Source organism: Thermobia domestica, chromosome 4 (genome assembly GCF_964235325.1).
Source record: "Thermobia domestica chromosome 4, izTheDome1.hap1.1, whole genome shotgun sequence".
NCBI classification, from domain to species: Eukaryota; Metazoa; Arthropoda; class Insecta; order Zygentoma; family Lepismatidae; genus Thermobia; species Thermobia domestica.
Window position 1 is genome coordinate 287437988 of NC_137457.1, and position 22401 is coordinate 287460388.

The 22401-nt window shown below is 34.0% G+C and overlaps 1 protein-coding gene across 12 annotated transcripts in view; it reads right to left on the reverse strand.

Annotated features, from left to right (window-relative positions):
- The window catches only part of Dmtn (transmembrane and coiled-coil domain 2 protein Dmtn), a 404032-nt gene that overhangs the window by 84784 nt on the left and 296847 nt on the right, over positions 1-22401 (reverse strand). For 10 of the 12 annotated variants that reach the window (XM_081756074.1, XM_081756073.1, XM_081756068.1 and 7 more), the window contains 2 exons: positions 7128-7338; positions 2842-3034 (listed from right to left, as the gene is read on the reverse strand). In XM_081756074.1, the coding sequence (XP_081612200.1) occupies positions 2842-3034; positions 7128-7338 (404 nt within the window). Of the gene's footprint in view, positions 1-2841; positions 3035-7127; positions 7339-13719; positions 13795-22401 lie in introns of all 12 variants that reach the window. The other 2 variants (XM_081756080.1, XM_081756078.1) reach the window with 1 other exon arrangement.

The following is a 22401-nucleotide window of genomic DNA, read 5'->3' on the forward strand; positions in this document are numbered from 1 at the left end:
ACCAGAGTATATACACATATATTAAAACTAAAATAGTTTTAATAGTCTGGTCAAAAACACTTATTTTCATGCAGTGGATTATACAATTAAAGTGCGTTTACAATATTATTAAATATTTGTGAGGAAAGAGGGGAGATATTGAGTTTAACGTCTCTTTCAGCAGGGAGGCTATATGAGATGGGACCTACTGATTAACGTGAAATCCGAATCAAATGAGCTCCTGCGGGGAATCGAACCTGGGTTTCCGGCGCCAAAGACGCGTACGCCACGAAGGATCTCTTAAATACTTGTGAGTCCTATGTTCCGTCCACAGTTGGCTATCTTGATTGGTTCTCAAATTTGCACTATATTTTGCCAGCATAGCTAGTGCCTGACTGTTACACATCTTGTTTTGTGTGCTTTATTGGTTGCACCAGGTCTGGGTATCTTGATTGAGATTAACTTTAGACAAAAGAGAGAAACCTTTAGATCAGTCGTTTCTAACTAGATACTCTGTGACGTCACAGTCTGCTGCTAGGATTTTCAGTAAATCATTCAAACAGAGCAGGAAGAAGGTGGCAAAACCTGCAGTTGAAAGACGACACACTAGTGACACGGAAATCCAGCGTAGTCGATCGTTTTGCAGATAACACTTCAAGTGGATTCGACTAATCAAACATGTCAACATTTGTTTCATTCAATTCCATCTACCTCTTTCCTCCTCTTTCTTTTTCTCAATCTGTTATCTTTTTCCCGGCTCTGATTTTAAAACCCTTTCCTACGCCGTACATTAGTGAGTTGGAAATGACTGCTTTCGATACTTTGTAATACACCATTCTTTTCTAGTTTCAAGTTATATGACATGTAAGCTTATAGTTTATATAATTATGTAACGATATGAATTTACTTTCCGGAATCCAGAAAGTAAAATCGAAAAAAAAATCCGGAATTCGGAAAATTCCCGATTTCGGAATTCTCTAAATTCTGGATTTTTCTGAATTCCGTAATTTTCTAAATTCCGGAATTTTTCCGAAATTCGGTAAGTGAAATTTCCGATATCCAAATTCCGGAAAATTTTGGTCATTCCTAAAATTTACAATATTATATCATTTTCTTTTTTCTTCGTCATTATTTACCCAGCACACACAATACAGCGGATGAAATTTTGAGAAGTGAAATGAGTTGCGCGTGAATTGCCCGGATCTGCTGAGGAAGGCATCAGGAAACACTGAAACAGTACAGTTTATTCAGTGAAACCTGTCTATATGTTGGCTACCATCGGTTTCACTGTAAAGTGGCCAACGTAAACAAGTGGCCAACTTACAGAAAACTCATTTTTTGGAACAAAAACGATTGTAATAAGCACTTTTAATACAACTACTAATTACTATCTATGTATTAGTTTGTATTTTATATTTAACACATGGTAGAATTTACTTCTGGAAGATAATAATATATATGAAATAAATGTCGATTTTAGTTCGTCACCCGCACACTGTTGTATACGTCATTTCAACATGCTAATTACCTCTAACGCACTTTATTTTTTCCCTTCTTTTCTTTCCTCCACCAATGATGATAGGTAAGACATGGTAAAATGTCAGTTCCAGGACACAGGGGCGAATCCGGGAGGGGGCGACCGCTCCCCCAGAAGAGGAAACTTTCTTATTTTATATATAAATGAAATCCATCTCAGAGAGTTTGGAGGTCTTAAAAGTAGCTCTAAATAGCAGTATTACACCCCCCCAGAAGTTCGTCCTGGATCCGCTCCTGTTAGGATATAATCAAAGCATTCAACTTCTCTACCCCGCTGGTCTCAACATTAAAACAGTAAAACCGACCAATTGTACATCGAAGAAAAAGACATGTTCTATTATTTTATGTATCCCTCTGTTTAACACTTTGCAACATATATAATATCATGATTTGTTCTAAATTTCCCAAACTCTCCCAAGAGTAAAAAGAATTCGAGGGCGTGAAGAAATCAAAAGGACATCTGAATTCGTCTGGACCGAACCGTGTTGCAGTAAAGAATGTGAAACCTTAACGGCACAGCGCTTGCTGTAGTTTTGAAGAAGTTACTCTCAATTGAGAAGTGTTTCCTTTTTCTCTTTTCCGTTTACTGATCTCGAACATACAACAATAAAGTGTTCTAAAACGCCTTCTAAGAAATAACGATTACATCGGTAGAGACGAATTTAACATTAGCAGCATAGGAACACCGCTGGTTCAATGCTGCCAACCTATAGAGTAAACTTATAAAGTAATAACTAATGTGTATCTCATGGGAAAATGCAGGTTCCATACAAAATAGGCAAACATAGGCAGGGGCCAAGTTAACAGGCTTTACTCTAGTACATTAAATATTAGACGCACTAAATAAAAGAGTGCCTGTAGTTGAACAGCGCCTAAGCTTTTTGTTCAGACATATCAGTTTTTAGAGCTATTGAAATGAAATTAAATCTTTTAGTTTTACTCACGACTATACTGTGAAGGCTAAATGAGATGGTGATGATGAGAAATGAATGAAATAGTACAATGAGGAAAGTGAGAGGAAACAGAGAACCTCGAGAGAAAACCCACGCACATGATGTTTGTCCATCACAAAGCCCACTTGGCGCGAGCTGGGATCAAACCAGGAACCTCCACTCACCAGCGGGGAATGCTCAATCACTTACCCACTGTGGCTCCCGTGTTGGGCTATTAACCAGCAATTTTCTTATGCTAATATTGTTTGAAGTGTTCTGCATATAAAATACATATTTAACTAGAATAACTTGGCTGTTTTCTTCATTTCGATCTTTCCCTACCAGCTCTAATGCTACCGTGTTAAGGACATTTTAATTTCTACATATAACGTACCATCTCTTGTGGTCTGTTCACTTCGGATGAGTTCTTTGGTTCGGCCTATTTTGCTTTGTATATGATCGATGGCCGCCCGTGTGCGAACAGCATCTGGTGTTCCCTGGGAGTCGACGTCATCTGCAGGAGTGAGGGCCATCATCTGCTCAGACGATCCATTGGACAGATGGGATGAGGCAGCCAAGAAAATATCCTGACAAATACAAGAAAAACACAAGTTATAAATTGAGAAGTTTCAAGACATGATAATTTCTAAATTAATACTGTGAAATACAGACACACAGATAAAAGTATTTATGAACATAAAGACTGGATATTAATTCAGAAATATATATAACTATCTAATGAACTCTATGGCCTATGAAACCCGGAGATTCAATACCGCATTCGCAAAGGCTCTCCATTGACTACTATTCTTATCTAAATGGATTCAGTTACTACTTTGTATTCCTATTTATGTGAGATCCATCTTAATATTGTCCTCCCATTTACACTTAGGTCTTCCTAATGATCGTTTTCCGATTGGTCTTCCAGCTAAGACTTTGAAAGCGTTCTTGCTTTCTTCAATCCTAGCTACATGACCTGCCCACCTGTCTCTCCTAGATTTGATTATCCTAACAATGTTTGGTAAATGGTATACATTATGTAGTTCCTCGTTATGAAGTTTCCGCCAATCCCCATTCCCGTTCCTCTTGGGTCCGAATGTTCGTCTCAGGATCTTGTTCTCAAATACTTTCAGTCTACGTTCTTCCCTCAAAGTAAGCGACCATGTTTCGCAACGACAAAAGATTTTGAACTGAATACTAACACGAATTTCCTGCTTTCAATCGACATTTAATTTCTTCGTGAATATGTGAATGTGGTTTTCGTCTGTTAATATTGATCCCAAATATTTGAAAGTACCCACTTTATCGAAAGTATTATTTGATATTTTAACGCATCCATAATTTACAGTATTACGATCCCGACGAAATATTTAAGTTTCTCTATTTATTTCTGTATATTTAGGTTTCTCTGCATTTACTTCTAAACCCATGTACCTACAAGCGTTTAATAAAACCTCTGCATTTCTTTCTATTATTTTCCCAACATTTCCTATTAAATTTACATCATCAGCAAACGCCATAACCTGGTGAATACTATTCAACTCTAAGCCCCGGTTGCTATCTTTGATTTTTTTTTAATAGTGTATTCCAGGACAAAGCTGAATAATAATAGCCAGAAATTATATTATATATATATATTAAAAATCTCTGCATTACAATATTTAGCAATGTTTCAGCTTTACATTAAGGTAACCAGATTTAGGCATTAAAGGACACTCAGCAAACTAGCATAATTTGACAACCCGCCTAGATATCTTGGTTGCTATGTCGTTATTCATGTCAGTGAGGAAATTCAATTACACAACTACACAAAAAATAAAAAAAATAAAATACAAAAATAAATAAAATTAAAGAAAATAAATAAATAAATAAAATAAAATAAAAAAATAAAAGTTCTGTTCAGCGGACCCCAGGATATGGATTCGATATATTTTGTTACACATAATTCAAATTTCGAAACCCCACGACGATTGATTACCATTTTTTTTTTAAGGGGCGAAAAACCAGGGCAATTTTGAATAGGGAGGATACATTAATTTAAAAAAAAAAAAACGTACCCCAGGATATGGATTCAATGTATTTTGTTACACATAATCCAAATTTCGAAACTCTAGGACGATTGGTCGAGTCAAATTTGTTTTATGGACCCAAAAAAGTGTGCCCTCCCTATTCAAAATCACTCAAACTATTCGCCCATAAAAAGAATTAACACGGTGAATCGTCCTGCGGTTTTGAAAGCTGGATTCTTTGTAACAAAACACATCAAATCCATACCTTGTGGTCCGATGAACAGAACCTTTTTTTTTTTGTTTGTTTTTTTTTTTTCCCTGTGTTATTGACTCACGGAATGTTATTGAATATCGAAACATGAAGTTTATTACGCAGCCATCTGTTCGAAAAATATGAAACTATTTTACGAAATTTCGCAGTCTCTCCAAACGAACAGCCAACTATGGAGATCAAGAACACGTAAAAACGGTACCACGTAAATAAAAGACAAAAATGCAATGCTTAAAATAAGTAAAATGAATTTTTAAAAATAAAGAAACGTTCTATTTACACATTTTTTTCTTTAACGGGACATTAAACGACTTTCTAACGAAAAAAAAAAAAAGATGATACTTGGAAAAATCGGATGTCTGGTCACCCTATTTTAAATACATCTTAATTGCAAATGCTAAACTGTTTCAACATTGCCTACTGCCTTCTTCAGTGGCCTGAAAATTTCTATTGCAAACTTGCTTCTTACCTCCTGACGGAATAATACCATTTTGCACTATTTCCCAGTATACAATCATAGAATATAGTTTTCTCACTTAAAATTAGAGGTTGCAAAATTGTCCTTCCTAATTCCTTACAATACTCAAAGCTCTAGTAAATAATTAAGAAAATGATATATGTACTTTTTCCACTTTTCTGAATTTCGAGTACAACAATCACTTTACGTTTGAAAATATGTAGTTTAAGAGTGACATTTTAACAAACGTAATACGTATAAAGGCTTGTCGAAACCGTTTGTCATTTTTAAATTAAGACTTATTTAGAAGTAAGAAAATTGTTAAATGTTGTAACTTTTATTATTTACTTGTTTATCTTCACAAAGATATTTCCGAAGTCCTGTTCAATTCTGATTTTTATTTTGTATTAATTATTGCATTAAGTAATTACTCGACAAGTTCGTTAAATACACGAATAAGGCGTATGTATATACATAGGCAGTTACTTAATAACACATATTTAATTCAGTTCGTGTTAAATTTAATTTTGAAACAAATATATGATATATCAAACTGTATATGGCAAACTTAACTGGTGGTATTCTAAATTTCTAAAACGGACTGGAATCTGGAACCAAACTAGTTTTCAGACCAAAAGTTTTTTTTTAATTTTTTTTTTTTTTTAATTTTTTAATAATAGTAATTTTTAAGTCAGATTTAAAGCACGTACATAAAAGTTTATTTTCAACAATATTTATTTTGTCCGTAATTATTGGGACATCTTGTATATTTATATATTTTCCCCTCTGAACAATAGATATAACTAATCCCTATTCAGCGTAAGCTCTAAACTCCGATAAACAACATATTTGTATCCTTCCGCTTGTCACAAATACGATTGGCTAGTGATGTATCACTCCCACTCCCCACGGGAAGGAGCAAATTATACACGTGCATTTTGACAATACTGTGTCGTGTTGTCCAGGTACTTACAGCAGCAGCAGAAAGAAAGAAAAAACTCGAAAGATTAAAAAAAAAAGTATTTGAATTTCGCTGGTACACAATTGTTGCTTAGTGAGTAAAGGTTCGCCTTGTTGGTGTTTCACAACACTCGCAGAACCGGGATTCATGCTAGCCATCTTTCAGACTGTAAAAGCAGAACACCCGTCCACAGTTGAGTTGGCGCCATAATTACTGCGCATGCTTAGTGTTTATTTCTATTGTTTCATTAGCCACACTCGATTGCAGTATTATTAGATAATCCGTATTATATATTTGTCATTTATAATAATATAGCAGTTTTATATGAAGCTTCATAGTAAAAGTAATAGTCCAATCACATGAACTATTTTGCGGAGGAGTACAAGAGTCGGTAGGACAACAGCAAATCAGCAAGTTTATTTTCACGTGGCTTTGTTTATCGCAGTTTAGAGCTTACGCCGAATAATGTTTAGTTATAAAATACCTTTACAAATTCTCTGGGAATACTGTGTATGCGAAATAACTCATGGAACTCAATGTAATCTGTAATCTTCTATATAAATAAAAATGAAAGTGACTATGTTTGTAACTTAATAACTCTTGCACCAACCGACCGATCTTGATCAAATTTTCAACATAGATGAGATTCGGGTCTAGAATGGTTTTCATCATTTTACTTTAATGGTGCAACTTAGCGGAGGTCGCATATATATAGTCACATCCATGGTTTTTCAGGGTCGCTTGAGATGAACAGTGACACTTCAGATGTCGTTTAAATACAAATTCAGCCCACAATAGTGATATTCAGTTTTTATACATATAGATTGCTTATTATTTTCTGATTTTTCAATAATTTCTTTGTTACTATCAATTTGAGAGCGCTTTGACTGAATAAGAAAACATATTACTAATTTTTTCTTGTTTTAATTCAGCGAAGCGGGTAATTAACGCAAGTTTAATTATATAAGACAAACATATTTACCCCTTCTTCCTCGGTCCCACTAAGTGCCATCCCTTCCTCTTGGGAACCCTGATTGGATCCGATGGCAGTTCGGGGAAGATGTGGTGTCCCACCATCTGCACTTCTGTCCCGAGAAGAAATGGGGGATTTTCTTCGGCTTCTGTTTGATCCACTCATTCCGCCACCCCCTCCACTGCTCCCACTTCCGCTACTGCCGTCGCCCGACCTCCACCTGAAACAAGAAACAAAATCACAGTCACGATACGCCACTGCAAGAAATGCATGTTTTACAGCATAACACTTACTTTATTTTGTAATATTTTTTTTTTTTTTTTTTTTGTTTAATCCTCCCTTATTATTCTAAATTCGGAATATGCAACAAACGCTAAGGAAATCTCAACTTCATATAAACAATAGTGATTAGCATTTTAGCAACTTACCACTTTTACATTTCAAAAATACTTACTTTGATATTAAAGAATGCTGTTACTTACAAAGTAATGGAAATCAAAGTGATTACTGTTCGAAACTATCATTTATTGGAAAAAGAAAGAAGAAAAAGAAAAGGTCTGAAAAATTTTTATGAAACACTTATTGTTTACACACTCAAAAAGTCCTGGATTGCTACTGATCTACAATTACTAAACAGTGATTTCTACGTTACTTTTTAAAATGTGAAAGAAAAAAATACACTCATGTAAAGACGAATTATATACACTGGTCTGTAGCTTTTCTTTCCTTCCACTTTGAAATCTTGTCCATTATTTGTGAACGAGTATACGCACGTAACGAAAAAGGACGCGAAAGCGAGACTGGATTACTCAACAATAGAATTAATGTTGGCATAAGCCGAAGAGCAAATTTAGAGTTGTATGTAGGAATAATTTAAATTTCCCGTTTAGCCTTAAATTGCATTACTATAACCACTTACTAAATAATTACATTACTTGTCGAATAACTGAAAAACTTAAACTTACTTTTTTGCTTATCTATATAGTCAAGCTTACTTTTTTTTACTTATTTTTAGTCTCATTTAAATTCCTTACCGAATATCGGAAAGAAATGAACAGACTTCGCTTTGTTATACGTAACCCTACGCCTTACACATATATTGGGCAGAGAATTATATTATTTGGCAATTAAGTAAGCACCAATCTATATTTCTTAACTTACCTTTGCCGTTAGATAACTAAGAGTCAGTTTACATTGGTGCTAGACTGGATGATTTCGAGTTTACTGTCTCATTCAGCTGTGGATCTACAGCTTAACGTGGGATCCGAACCACATGAAGTACCGAGAATCGAACTCAGTCTGCCGCGCCGAAAGCCCGTACGTTAACCATATAGCCACGAACGTGTTCTGCATAGGTGCTCGAACTTCAACAGATAAAGTTTAGTCTTACAACACGAAAGAAGAATTATTTTCCACTGCTGTCACTATATTCTCAAAGCACGTTATTCTTCACTAGTGCAATGGAGTAGGAATTTTTTTCAGTGATGCAATAAAATTACTTCTTATTTTCCTACACAGTTACATTAACATCAACCTTAGATGTAAACTGCTGGTCCTTAAGTTTTGGGATTATAATGCACTAAGTTTAATAGATGTCACTATATTCTCAAAGCACGTTATTCTTCACTAGTGCAATGGAGTAGGAATTTTTTCAGTGATGCAATAAAATTACTTCTTATTTTCCTACACAGTTACATTAACATCAACCTTAGATGTAAACTGTTGGTCCTTAAGTTTTGGGATCATAATGCACTAAGTTTTAATAGAGAATTTACTTGTAAAAAGTTCCTAAAAATAGGTAAAAAAGAGAAATACAACACACATAACAAACAAGTTGACTTATTACTTACTTACTTATTTAACTTTACATCTCAATCATATATTACGTAAATTAATGGGAATTCGCCTCCTCCGAAAATCAAACTTGGGACCTTGTGTACCAAACTGAAGTACTACCTCTTCCCCCCTAATTGTTCAACTGTTCATATAGTTATCTTTAGTATGTACTATAAAGTCCGAATACGGTCACAGGTTTGATTCCTGGCGAAACACATTGTACAGTAGTGTTCAAAAAATTCTGGTCAACCATTTCCCCTTTAAGAAGCCCTGTTCTTTTAACCGTAAACAGAACAAACCAAATAATTGTAAATCTGCTTTGATTATTTTCATCCAGCATAATTGTTGTATGAACGATTCGGAAAATACGGTCTTTTAAACAGAGGCAGGTGGCCAGGTTTTTCTGAACACGACTGTGCATTACCATATAGGGCATTAAAATAACTATTGTTAATTCTTGATTGATATTGTGCTCTGTAAATTCTATCAAAAGATGTTATTTTTCATGTTAAAATCTTCATTGCTGTCAGTAATATATATATCTACCAATTAACTCTATATCTTAAAACAGCTACACATGACTAATTTAACCTTAGGTCTCAAAAACGAGTGCTGCATACATAACAAAGTCATCTAAAAGCAATCTTGTTCTAACGCACTAAAACTAGGTCTATTGTTAATAGTTCAAAGTAATGTAATAGATACAAGACAATTACCCTATGTTGGTAGACCTAATTAACCACACACATGCACGTAACTAGAGCAAGATAATACAAAATGTAATAAAACAATAAACGAAAGATTTTAATTGTACTTTTAGTAACAATACAAATATATTTTCATATATAAATATAAAGCATTATTTTTTATAATGAAATCAAAGAACATTGTGCTGAAGCATTTAATATAAAATATTCTACACATGCGAAACTTTAAGCTTATTACACAAGTACTTATGTAAACGGAAAAGAGAAGAAAAAGTTGTTAATAATGGATTTCCAACTAATACTTTTATACACATATACACGTATGAGAGGTAAATTATGATAAGGAATCAATCTATTAAATAGCTGTTATTTCTGTAGTGCAACCAATACTCAACGTTTTACGAAAAGTTATATGGGACTACATTGTGTTACAAATTAATATTAATAAAAAAAGGGGGGTGGATCAACGAATTGCTTGTTAGAATTATGAACACCAGAGTTCATTCATATATCTTTTAATATAATTTTCGCTGTTGACGCACACACTTAGTATGGTAAAGGAAAATATACAAGAACATATGAGATATGCTAGATACAAAATTCCTCTTCCTTTTTCAACAACTGAAAGGAAACGTAAAACTACTTCACCGATCAAAATCTAATATACAGAAGGACGAAATTTTTTAAGCTTTGGTAATTGAAAGCAAAAGAACCTACACTGAATACTGATTTGCTTCCTCTTCCCACAATGTACACTGGTATTTTGCTAAGCGTTGTGCTGAAATTCAATGCAGTGCACAACTTTATTACTTCTTCATAGAATCGTAACTTAACTCTTTTTTTTAATCGTATTTCCTCGTGTTTTTACCCTTGATCATACTGGCCGCGAAATGTCTTCGAAATTAGAGAGAGGTAATTGGAACTGAAAATATATTATTTTATTTGGTCTAGGAATTAATTCGTGCGGGTGGACAAGAGATGGCGCAACGAACGGAGCGTCCCACAGTTCCGTGTATCCACACATGTGTTGCAAACCCCTGTCATCGCGTATCGTTCGTAGTATAGGGCAGTGGATTAAAGCGTCAACAACACCAGTTTGTAGTTAAGTGAACATGGCGCAATTTGTGCCTGATAAAGTGTTTTTGCGGGGTGTCCTGCTGCATTACTTTTACATGCAGAAAAGTGCGACTGAAAGTCATCGTATTTTGGTGGAAGTGTATGGTGACCATGCTCTAGCTGAGCGAACGTGTCAGAAGTGGTTTGCACGGTTTAGAAGTGGTGATTTCGGCTTGGCAGACCAAGAGCGAGCTGGACAGCCAAAAAAATTTCAAGACGAAGAATTGACAGCATTGCTCGAGCAGGATTCGTGTCAAACGCAGGAACAACTTACAGCAGCATTAGGCGTTGATCAAACAACAGTCTCCAAACGCTTGAAAGCCATGGGAATGATTCAAAAGATGTCACATTGAGTTCCACATGAATTGAAAGACAGAGACGATGAAAGACGAAAAACCATTTGCGAATTGCTGCTTCAACGACAGAGCAGAAAGGGGTTTCTGCATCGAATTATTACGGGTGATGAGAAGTGGATCCATTACGAGAACCCTAAACGAAAAAAGGCCTGGGTGAAACCAGGTGAACCAGGTCCATCACAACCAAAACGAGATATTCACTGTGCAAAGGTTATGCTGTGCATATGGTGGGATATGAAAGATGTGGTGTACTATGAGCTGCTGCAACCGGGTGAAACTATGAATGGAGAACGTTATCGACGACAATTAATGCGTTTGAAGCAAGCTCTGGCCAGAACACGACCAGAATGGGAGAACAGACATGATAAACTTATTGTTCAACATGTTAACGCTCGCCCACATGTCGCAAAACCGGTCAAAACCTATTTAGAAAATGTCGGATGGGAAGTTTTACCCCACCCGCCGTATTCACCAGACGTTGCTCCTTCGGACTACTACTTGTTCGATTGCATGAACAACGATTTGATTGGACAGCGGTTTACTTCTTCAGAAGATATCGAAACATGGGTCTCTGACTGGATCGCTTCCAAGGATGAGGACTTCTTTCGCCACTGAATCCGTACATTGCCTGACAGATGGGCGAAAGTGGTGGCTAGCGATGGACAATATTTTTCTTAAGGTATTTATGTATTTTGTGTTTGTACTACAGCTTCAATGTGTGCGTACCAACCGCACGAATTAATTCCTAGACCAAATATTATGATTTAATACTGCTTTTGCCGGTCTTGACGCCTGGATAAAATACAAAAATGTTTACTTTTAAAATAAATGCAACAATTATCACTTTGATTGATCTCAAGTGTAACGTTTTATTCAGCACCGAGGATATCAGATGCAGACTTACAGCTTAACGTGTGATCGGACCCACATTACGCTCTCATCGGGAATCAAAAACAGGAAATGTTAATCTGAATGGAATTAGGAACTACAGTGTATATATATATATATATATATATATATATATATATATATATACGACATAAAAGATTACCCTCAAGTTTCTTAAAAATTAGGGCCGCCAGAATTGTTTTCGAAAACGAGAATTTCACAAATAAATACATTATGGTGATAAATCTGTTCTGTAAAAAAAAACTCGTAGTGCAATTATTCGCAATTGATGCTGAGTACGATTTACGAATAATAATTTTACAATCTGTCATGTCACCAATATCGTGGAAATGTACTACAATAACAAGAACACAAGGATTGAACAGACATAAGAGCAGTCAGGTATTAACACTGTAGGCATACAGGGGAACGGATTTTTCTTTTCTGATGTTCTTCAGTTTCTTAAGACTTGTAAAACTCCATCTAGAAGAAGCATCACATTTCAACTCAGTTGCATAAATAATAAAAACATAACAAAACCACTTGGCATAACAGCTCATTTTGTGGGTCTAAGCCTGTTCCAACGCCATCTGTTAGCGACCGGATGAACTATGTCCAAGCCTCGCGACGAGCATGTGGTCAACGCGCTGCGACCCTAAGTCTTAGGCTATTTGAGAAAGCGTTACCCCCTGTAGCGAACGCGGCCAAGGTGGCTATTCAGTAATTTTATTTTCACCAGAGTTGTAAATCATACTGTGAGCCAGTCAGGGTTTCCGGGTCATTTTGCCAGGTCTACGTGTGTAATAGCAGAGTTCCAATACTCTGCACAAACCATCTTCCAAGCAGCTGTTTCTTGCTACAATCCCTTTGCCTGGCAACACGTCTTTCCTTTTTCACCTTCCTTTTGAAATCTTTTAAACAGCAGGCGGTCTATTGTTCCGAAATGCAACGAATACGCTCGAGCTAACGTTTTCTCCGCGTTTTTATTGCTTTCGCGTGTGTGATTAGCCATCTACATTTAAATACATGGTCAGCGTATTCCAAGCGTACGCATGAGCAATAAATACGCTTTGCGATCGCCTCAAATAGCCGGGTACTAAGAGGCGCATCAGGAACTTTATAGACCTAAACGGCGTGACAAACATCTTGGCATTTGAAGGCGACGCTACAAGTTTCCTTTAAATGCTGCTAGCAAATGAGAGGCCAGCGGTATTGCCACGTTTATTTTGTACACATCCAGGTCTATCCTCTGCCACCTGATCGCGCTGTAGTTTGTCAGCTTATCCATAGCCACACGCCTTTACTTGGCAACGTCGCGGCAGAGCTTGCGTTTTATTCGTTTAGCTGAAATGACAAGATGTTTGTCACAGACTTTAGTATGTAATAATACATAAATAAAAGTTCAGAACAAAAAAAGTGGGAGCTTTTGCGTAACACTAAGAGTTTTAGAAAAACGGAAAACACAGGGAAACATACAAACAGATAACCCTATTTATAGGCTATCTTAAATCAAAGCCCTGTTCTCCAAGTAAATTCATGGTGACACACACACACATACATACACACCGAATTTTATAATGTATCAATGTCAATGAACTCTGGTGTTCACTCATACTCAAGAAAAATTAGTACAGATTTTTTAAATATACACAGTCACAATAACACGAACGCCAGCCAACTGATTTATAAATCACCTACCCTTAAACCAATAATGTTTTCAGCACGGCAATATTAACAAAGCTTATGCATGAGTATTCTGTATGTGCAACCAAACTGAAATTATAACACACACCAACATAAAAATACACATTTTCTGACTATTTGAGTTTCACTATATAGGCAATGTACACTATTTACACTATTGATATCATTCACTGAACCACCAAATGCTCTGAATTAATACTTTTTTTACAAATTGTATGTTTTCGTGTGAAAAGTTTAATGCATTATTTTTCGAACTGAAATCATTTTAAATATATTTTTCTTCATGTTTTATGTAAGTTATTTATTTACGTATGCAATAAGATTAACAACTTGCGATGGCTTTTTCAATGTAACAAGCGAATTGTTAGTTAAAACTGAACCAAATTATAATCAAAACAACATTTAAAAACAAGAAAATAATTTATCCTATTAGAAATTATTAAGAACAAAACTGAACATAAAATAGAACAAAAAGATTAAGTGGTAATTACACACTCAAACTCACAATACGCTCCAAAGAATTGTTGTTATCTAATAGAACTGTTGAATGTGTTGCTATAATAACCTTTTTGTGGTTAATTCATAAACATCTTCATTTTATCGCTGTTAATAAAAAATAATAAAACCTTGTCTTAACACCTTTTTACTGATCCTATTCTTACTAAACTACTGATGACTCGAAATATGTTTTTTTTTTTAAACAAAATGAAACTGAAGTAAACAATAAAATACTTACTATTTGAAGTTTTAATGTACTGACTTAGCTTAATAAATTTGGTACTCTTTTCGTAACATATCTAGACATCATTAGTGTGATGTAATAATTATGCTGACTGAATTTCAAGTATAGGAAGATAACAACTAAAAAATTATTTCGGATTTTTACCTCAAGTACAACAATCAGCTTCGTGAATTTTCGTTTACACCATATCCGAGTCAAGTTATGTCTTTTCAACAGTATATCTCATGTTAAAAAGATTACTGTATTATCTAAATATACAAGTACAAGCGTACTTAAAACAGCCAAATTGAGATAACATCTACGAAATGCTTTATTGGTCTGTTTGTCTGTTCAATTCCGAAACTTACAATTAACGAGTATACGAGAAAACTATGATATTTCATGAATGTTTAAAAGTAAGATAGCAGAGTTTCTGAATCTTAGTTAATTAGGAATAATTACAAAAATATTGAGTCCATAAGATATGTGAATTAAAAAAAAAAAAATAGAACGTGATTAAAAGTTTTCAATTTTAAAGCAGTTTTTTTTTTTCAGTTTCATCATTTATAGACCTTCAAGGTTCTTTTCTCTAGACCAGTGGTTCTCAACCTGATTCCTATCACGACTCCCATTTTATCACATCCTCTTGCCATCGACCTCCTTATAATTTCTGGTTTGTAATAAGCTTGTGTGGGATATTTAATATACCTATTGCGGAGATCTCATGATATCCATTTCTGTAATAGTAGAATCCATTTCTTGTAAATAATGGATACAGTAACTTCTCTTAAAGCAAACAGATTAAAGCCAAATTTGGTCAGTTCATTCATATTACAAATGTCGAATCCGATCCGTCATACTGTTTCAAAATGAAGGCTTCATAACTCCCTTAATTTTGGGTCATATGATAAAAAAAAAATAATTTTCGTTTTAAAAAACTTCAAAAGCTGTTAAAAAATATTGAGTATTTTCAAGGACTTAAAAATGTGCGTCATGGAGATTGAACCGGACATTGCAGCACTAGTGAAATCACACCATACTCAGCTTTCAATCACACCATCTCATTAGCTTTCAATTTTAATTGTATTTCCAATATGCAGGTTTTGTTGATTTGTATTTTTGTGGTATTTCAATATGCAGTTCTCAGTAGTTTCATATCGTACATCTTTCGTTTAAATTTTGTTTTTAAACAATTCTGCACCTGTTGAAAATGTTTAGTAGACCTATTTTTTGTTGTTCTTAACAGTATGTATAAAAATAAAAATATGTCTATCAAAAAAAAAAAAAAAAAAAAAAAATCAAAATAATATTTAAAAATATTTTCCGGTATTAAATTCTAAGTATATTAATCTCTTCCGCTTATCTTCGCGGACCTCAGGTTGAGAAACCCTTCTATAGACCATGCACGTCAAACAATGCGGCCCTTGAAACATTTTTCTGTAGCCCTCGGTTCAATTTGAGAACACAACAAAAAATATAATTTAAAGGGTTAACAACTTTCCTCCTTTTCTCACTTATGAAAAGGAACAAGTCCCCAGTGAGATTCAGGTAAACCAACATTCATCTGACTTCTGTTCTGAGAATCGCTAGTGACCACCGCTGCCTCCAGATATCCGAAAACTCGTAGAAAACAGATGCCAGATGCCAAGTATTGAGAAAAAAAAAAAAAAAATCATTCAGAAAGATGCTGTCACGCATCCATCTACTATCAGGAATTCCTTATGTTCTACTTATTGAAGAATTACAGTATTGTGTAATATTTTATATATTTACTCGCTTTTTAAATACGTCATTAAGTATGAAAATTACTTTTCTTTCCTGTGGCCCGCACTATTATATACTGATGACTATTTGGTCCACTTAAAAGTACTGAGTTTCACATAAGTTACCTCCTTAATTATTTTAATTTTCAAGGGCCTTTAAACCTTTAAAATCTTTTATATCAACTGTACATGATATAAACGGACATGTATAGCATTACGTGATTTTACACAATCTGATGATAGGTCAATTCTTTATTGTACACAAGGTGTTTTAAAATGAATATCGAAGTTTGAAGGCTTTTTATTATTTATTACAATTATAAATAATACATCTAATGAATGAGCAACTCAGTTTTGTACGCACGCATACACATGCACGGTTTCCTTTGTTTGTCATTAGAAAGCGCTAGTACCAAAGATGGCGACTACTAAGCAGAAAGCTTTTTGGGTTTTACATTTTGCAAAGACTGAATCTGTAGTTACAGTGCAACCGTCTATGTGGAGAATTTTAAGGAGACAAAACTATGTCGTTATCGTTTGCAGTTGCTATAAGCTCTAACGCCTACAGATTACGGTTTACTTGCCAACTTTGCAAATGAAATGTTGCTGTATGACGACGAAGATTTTCTGGATCGTGTCCGTCTTCAAAGATGAATCGACAATTCACCTAAATAGCGATGTGAACATCCATAATGTTCGCATCTGGGGGTCAGCAAATCCCTACGAAATGATATACTTGCAACGAGACTCCTCTAAACTGAATGTGTTTTGTACCACATTTCAGCGGAAAGTTTATGGAACTTTCTCGCCTATCGACTCGATGTGTTCAATGTGACAAATGGTGCTCATATTGAACAACCGCGGCAAAAACTGTGAGTTACTGTTTCATTTGATGTATTATTTCTAACTGTAAGTTAAATGTAACAAATAATACAAAGCCTTATAACTCTGATATTAATTTTGAAACGCCCTGAATTTTTGTCAATTTTTAAACACTATGAAATCAACATGCAATACTAATCCTAGAGTGCATTACTGTGATGAATATTTTTCGTGTCGTAAGCATAATACAGTAATCTGTATTACGGTTTTGTAAACCGATTCAGTTTTTTGAAAGAGGCACTGTTAAAATCGTACTTTTTTTCTTTACTGTTTTGCTTTGATTATTATACGGGACACTTTTTCTGGGTATTCACGTTTGCTGTTAGATGTCTTTGACCGGTTAAAGCAAAAGCATCAAAGTAATCATGCAATCTGTGTTACATAAAAAAGTAGAAATATACTCTTAAAAAAAAGTCTTAGATTGAGAAAAAAAAAGTTGAACTTTTACTCGCTGGACATATAGTAATAAAGTTAATATTAAATACTTTCAATTTGTTTCTGTAATTTGAGTAGAACTAAATTTAAGAATTCTTGAAAAGTGACGTGAACGTTTGAGAATAAAGAAAGGATATTCCTTTCAATAACATACGAACTACTTTTAAATGAAACGGATGAAGGATCTCAAAGGATTTATTAGTATTTGAACATAACGATTCTTTTGTGTTACAATATATAAGATAGTTTCATTTTATATATATATATATATATATATATATATATATATATAAAAATTCCCAAGTTCTAATTCCGGGAGGAGGAGACTAAATCACTAGACCTTTTTTTCTCCTTTATGGAACCTGCTTGTTTTATACTTAGGTTTGGATAATGCTAACATATGGTATCAAGAAGAGTACAGTACTAATAAATGACGATTTCTTTGTATATAATCAATTAATCAATTTGAATATCAGCTAACTTTCAGTTTCTTTGAGTTTTACATCAAATTATTTGAAAATGGTCAAGAAATTCTTAGTGTTATTAATAACACTTTCAGTCATTTAAATAATCATTTTTTCAAAATAACATTGTGTATTTAACACTTCATTATATCAAGTTTAACATTTTTTTAAGCATTAAGAAATCCTCAAGAAATGTGTTAATTGCGATTTACTCTTCAAAATTTATTACTGTTAGTACATATTTACTGCAAATGAACATACAATGCGCATATTTTACATATTCCACACAAAGGAATTTTCAAAATTCCTTTTGTTTCAATGTTTGGCGATAAAAGTAATGCCTAAAATAAATGTAATCTCATGTAGTTACCTTACGATAAGTACGCATGTCGCGTTTGGTCACGTTACTCCAGGTTCGATTTCAATGAGGCCGAAGAATAGTAGCCCCTAAAGAAATTAGGAAGCTATTTTATTAAAGAAATGGAAGTCGGTCTAGTATTGGTGATCATGCACCACACAGTTGAACATGCGTCATCTGCCAAGCCATAGGCTCTTCGTTGCTCTAGTAACAAAGAGAGATTTACATATTTTCATGTCACAAATCAAACATTCTTTTGTGATACTAGAGCAACTGCATTTCCACAGAACTGCTTTGCAAAACAGTGAAGGAAGCAAATGCAGCTGAAGGGGAAAACAAAACTACACATGCAAATACTGTACTTCAAAATTTGTCGAGGAGAAAGCGCTGCAAATAAGATACTACGTTGCAACGTAGAGTTGTTCATCATGTTCGCAATAAGTAACGGCGTGAGGGATGAAATTAAATCCATACACATGACTTCGTAAGATATTTAAAGACTTGTTTTAAAAACACAGAGCGTTAACAAACAATAAACGTGCAATTACGAGAGAAAGTTCGAAAATAATGTTTTCTATTTACTCTATCACAATGTAATACATAAATAAGTTTGTTTTATTTAATGGAGACACCATAATTTTAGTTTCCAACCAATTGAAGGAAAATATATTTGAATTTCCTTTACATATCTTCATTGTTTTCGCATATAGTAAAATGATCATTATTTAAATTATTTTTTTCACCTAAAAATCTTCACCATCCTACCTATAACTTCTTAGAAAGTTAATTATATTTCATTTTCCAATCGTATTTCGACCTAATTTAAGAGCTCAATATAGGAAAAACACTGTCAACAATAAACTACTATTTTTTAAAAAAATATAAAATTACAAAAATTAGAACATGCAAAACAAAGAAAAAGTTAACTTTATAAAAATTAAAAAAAAAAAAAAAAACATAAAACTTGCTATATTTCAAACGAAAATCAAATCTAACAAAATGCAACTTCAAATCCAACAAAACACTTTGTCTACGATACTTATTTCAGTTCACGTTTATGCTTCAGTAAAGCTCTTATACACATTATTTTTAATTTAACTGTGGAAGCCATACAGTGAAGGCTAATGCAACCATGTTTGTAATAGGGATCAATCGGATAATATATAACGCCCAATATTTGCCTATTTAGGAGCACAGCTGTATTTGTTGAAAATGAATTAGTTTTTAAATGATCGTGCACTCCATCCATAGGTCAACAAACATTAACTTCTATAAGTTTTTTTTTTTTTTTTTTTTCAAATTTAAATCCCTACGTGCTACTTTTTAATGTGTATATGTATGGCTGTTAGTATTTTCTTAAAGAAAATCAAAGTTACCTTTACTTTTAATATGTAGAATATTATTTAATAATTTAGAAAAATATCACAACAAATATAGCAAAATCCATGTAACATGTAATATCGACCAGAAAATATAATCTTTGTGTTAAATTACTATGAAAAATCACTACAAAATTAAGCATTTGTAGCTCATAATAGTAACACTTTCAAAGAAAAACTTGCACTTTCGCATTCTGATGAATGTCTATTATATGCTATGAAACTCATAATACTTACCAAAATGAATACCGAAGTTACAAAAGGCAACGGCTATCTACTTTCTTTAAAATCTTGTACCACGCAGAAAAAAGAATTACTACAACTGTATCTATTTTAATATCAGTTTTAATTCTTGGTCATACTTCGAAAACCTAACTAGCTATCTATATGTTATTTTGAAAATAAAACCTCTTGAGTTTCGTTTATCTAAAATAAGCTTTGCTTCAGTACAGTGTGTTTGGAAACAACACCAAAAACTTTGAGAAATGAATCTCAACACGAAAACACGAAAAAAATTATACACCGTCATGCGAGCACGAATTAGTTTTATTTCTAAAACTATAGCGCGTCTAAAATACAGGGTCCGTCAGAAAAAAATGTACACACTCTTTGTTATCCTGTGTCAGGATACTGGCATTGACAATCATTCTGAAATTTAAGTATGTTGTAATATGGTTTTTCGGCATTGTCAATTGTTTTCAGTTGAGACGCTCAAGGACCTTCGCTAGATTACAAGAGGCCCAGTCTCAATTGATACATTGACCACTGTAGCTGCAGCGGACCGCTCGTCGTTCCATGCGCCTCAAACTTGTCAACAATGCATTTGATTGTTAGGCAGGTTGGTGGTTCAATACCAAACCCCCTTCTCCACCGACTCTGCACTTCGATGGCATTCCCAAACCTGATAAAAACACTTCAAAACGTATTTGCGCTGCTCGAACGTCAAGCGTGCTCCAGCCATTTTCTTATCTCACTAACCGTGCTGACAGTACCGACATCTGTTGAGCGAAAAACCGTACTACAACATAATTTTAACTGAAAACAATCGACAATGCCGACATCTGTTGGGCGAAAACCCATATTACAACATACTTAAATTTCAGAACAATTGTCAATGCCAGTATTCTGATACAGGATGACAAAGAGTGTGTATACATTTTTCTGGCGGACTCTGTAGGTCGGAACGATAAAAATAAGGGATGTAACTGGACAATGAACTATCAGATTAAAGTAAATATTTCGAATCTAGATTCAATTAATGTATCAGTGGATGTGGAGCAGGTCGGGAACAAAGTTAACGTAAAAGCATACAAGGAAATCCATGAGGTCTTCTAGAAACGAAAAATGATACAGATTTAGCACTGAAAAGTGGCACATACATATCCACTGGTACATTAAGACGCCTTATCACGGCGAAATTAAAATACCGCTAATTTTACAGTAATTACGTGATATCTTCAAATATATAAAAGATAATCGAAATGTGGAACAAGGGCGCTCTAGACAATTTTATTTTACATGAGATATCATCATTATCTCGATTCACTTATCTGCTTTCGATTTCGAGCCACTTACAAAATCGGCATTTATTTTCGTGTTTCTAAAAGGTTGCAAACGGAAAGCTACTAGGTGACTCGTGATAACCCTACCTAATGCAAAATAATATTGTCTAGGCCGCTCTTGTTCTACATTTCGATTATTTTTTTTTTTTTTATCTATTTGAAGATATTACTGTAAAATTAGCGGTATTTTAATTTCGCAGTGATTAGGCCTCTTAACGGAATCTAGGCACAAAATAAGCAGAATGTTCTTTAACCCGACGTTTATGTGACAATTCACTTTTTTAAGTGTTGTAGCCAATTTTTGACGGACTATAATTCCGAAATGACGCATTCGTGTATCCATGTTGGTCTATATTTTCTCTTCATGTCTTCATGTGAGAATTCATTTCCCAAAATTTTCTGTTGTTGTTTCCGAACACACTGCATAAACAGTTACATATAAACGCACACATACATGAACATTTACACTTATTTTTTTATTTTTTTAAATGCACAACTTACCTTGAAGCAATATTAAAATACATGCTTATTCATGCTCATAAACAATTACATGGCATATGTTAAAAGCTATTGTTTTTACAATATAATAAACAACATTTCTGAAAGAAGCTGAACAAAAAACTATTCTACAAATCTATTACACTATATTACATAAAATAAAAATATACAATTAACATCCAGCTAAATGCTATAATATACATACATAAATACAATACAAATACTATATACTACACATGTAACAATGAACATTGAAACTTGGACACAGACAATTAAAGTTTTTGCAGTGTCTACTAATTTTAAAGGGTGCGCATGGAGAAAGACAAAGAGTGTAAATGTTCTCATTACATGATAATAGAAGCTTTGTTCCTGACATACGAATAGTGATATATTTCAATATTTTCACGTAGCTATTAAGAGATTTTTTTCCCTATTATTTCTTTCCTCAATCATTTCAGTGTCATTCCAAGCAAATTTCGAAAAACTGACAATATTATGATTTGGAATATTAACTGCACTAGAATTTAAAATGAAATGTAATGACAGATAAGAAATGCATCATGATCACTAAACAACTTGTAAATATTAAAGTATCTTCCTTCTTGTTTTCAGCG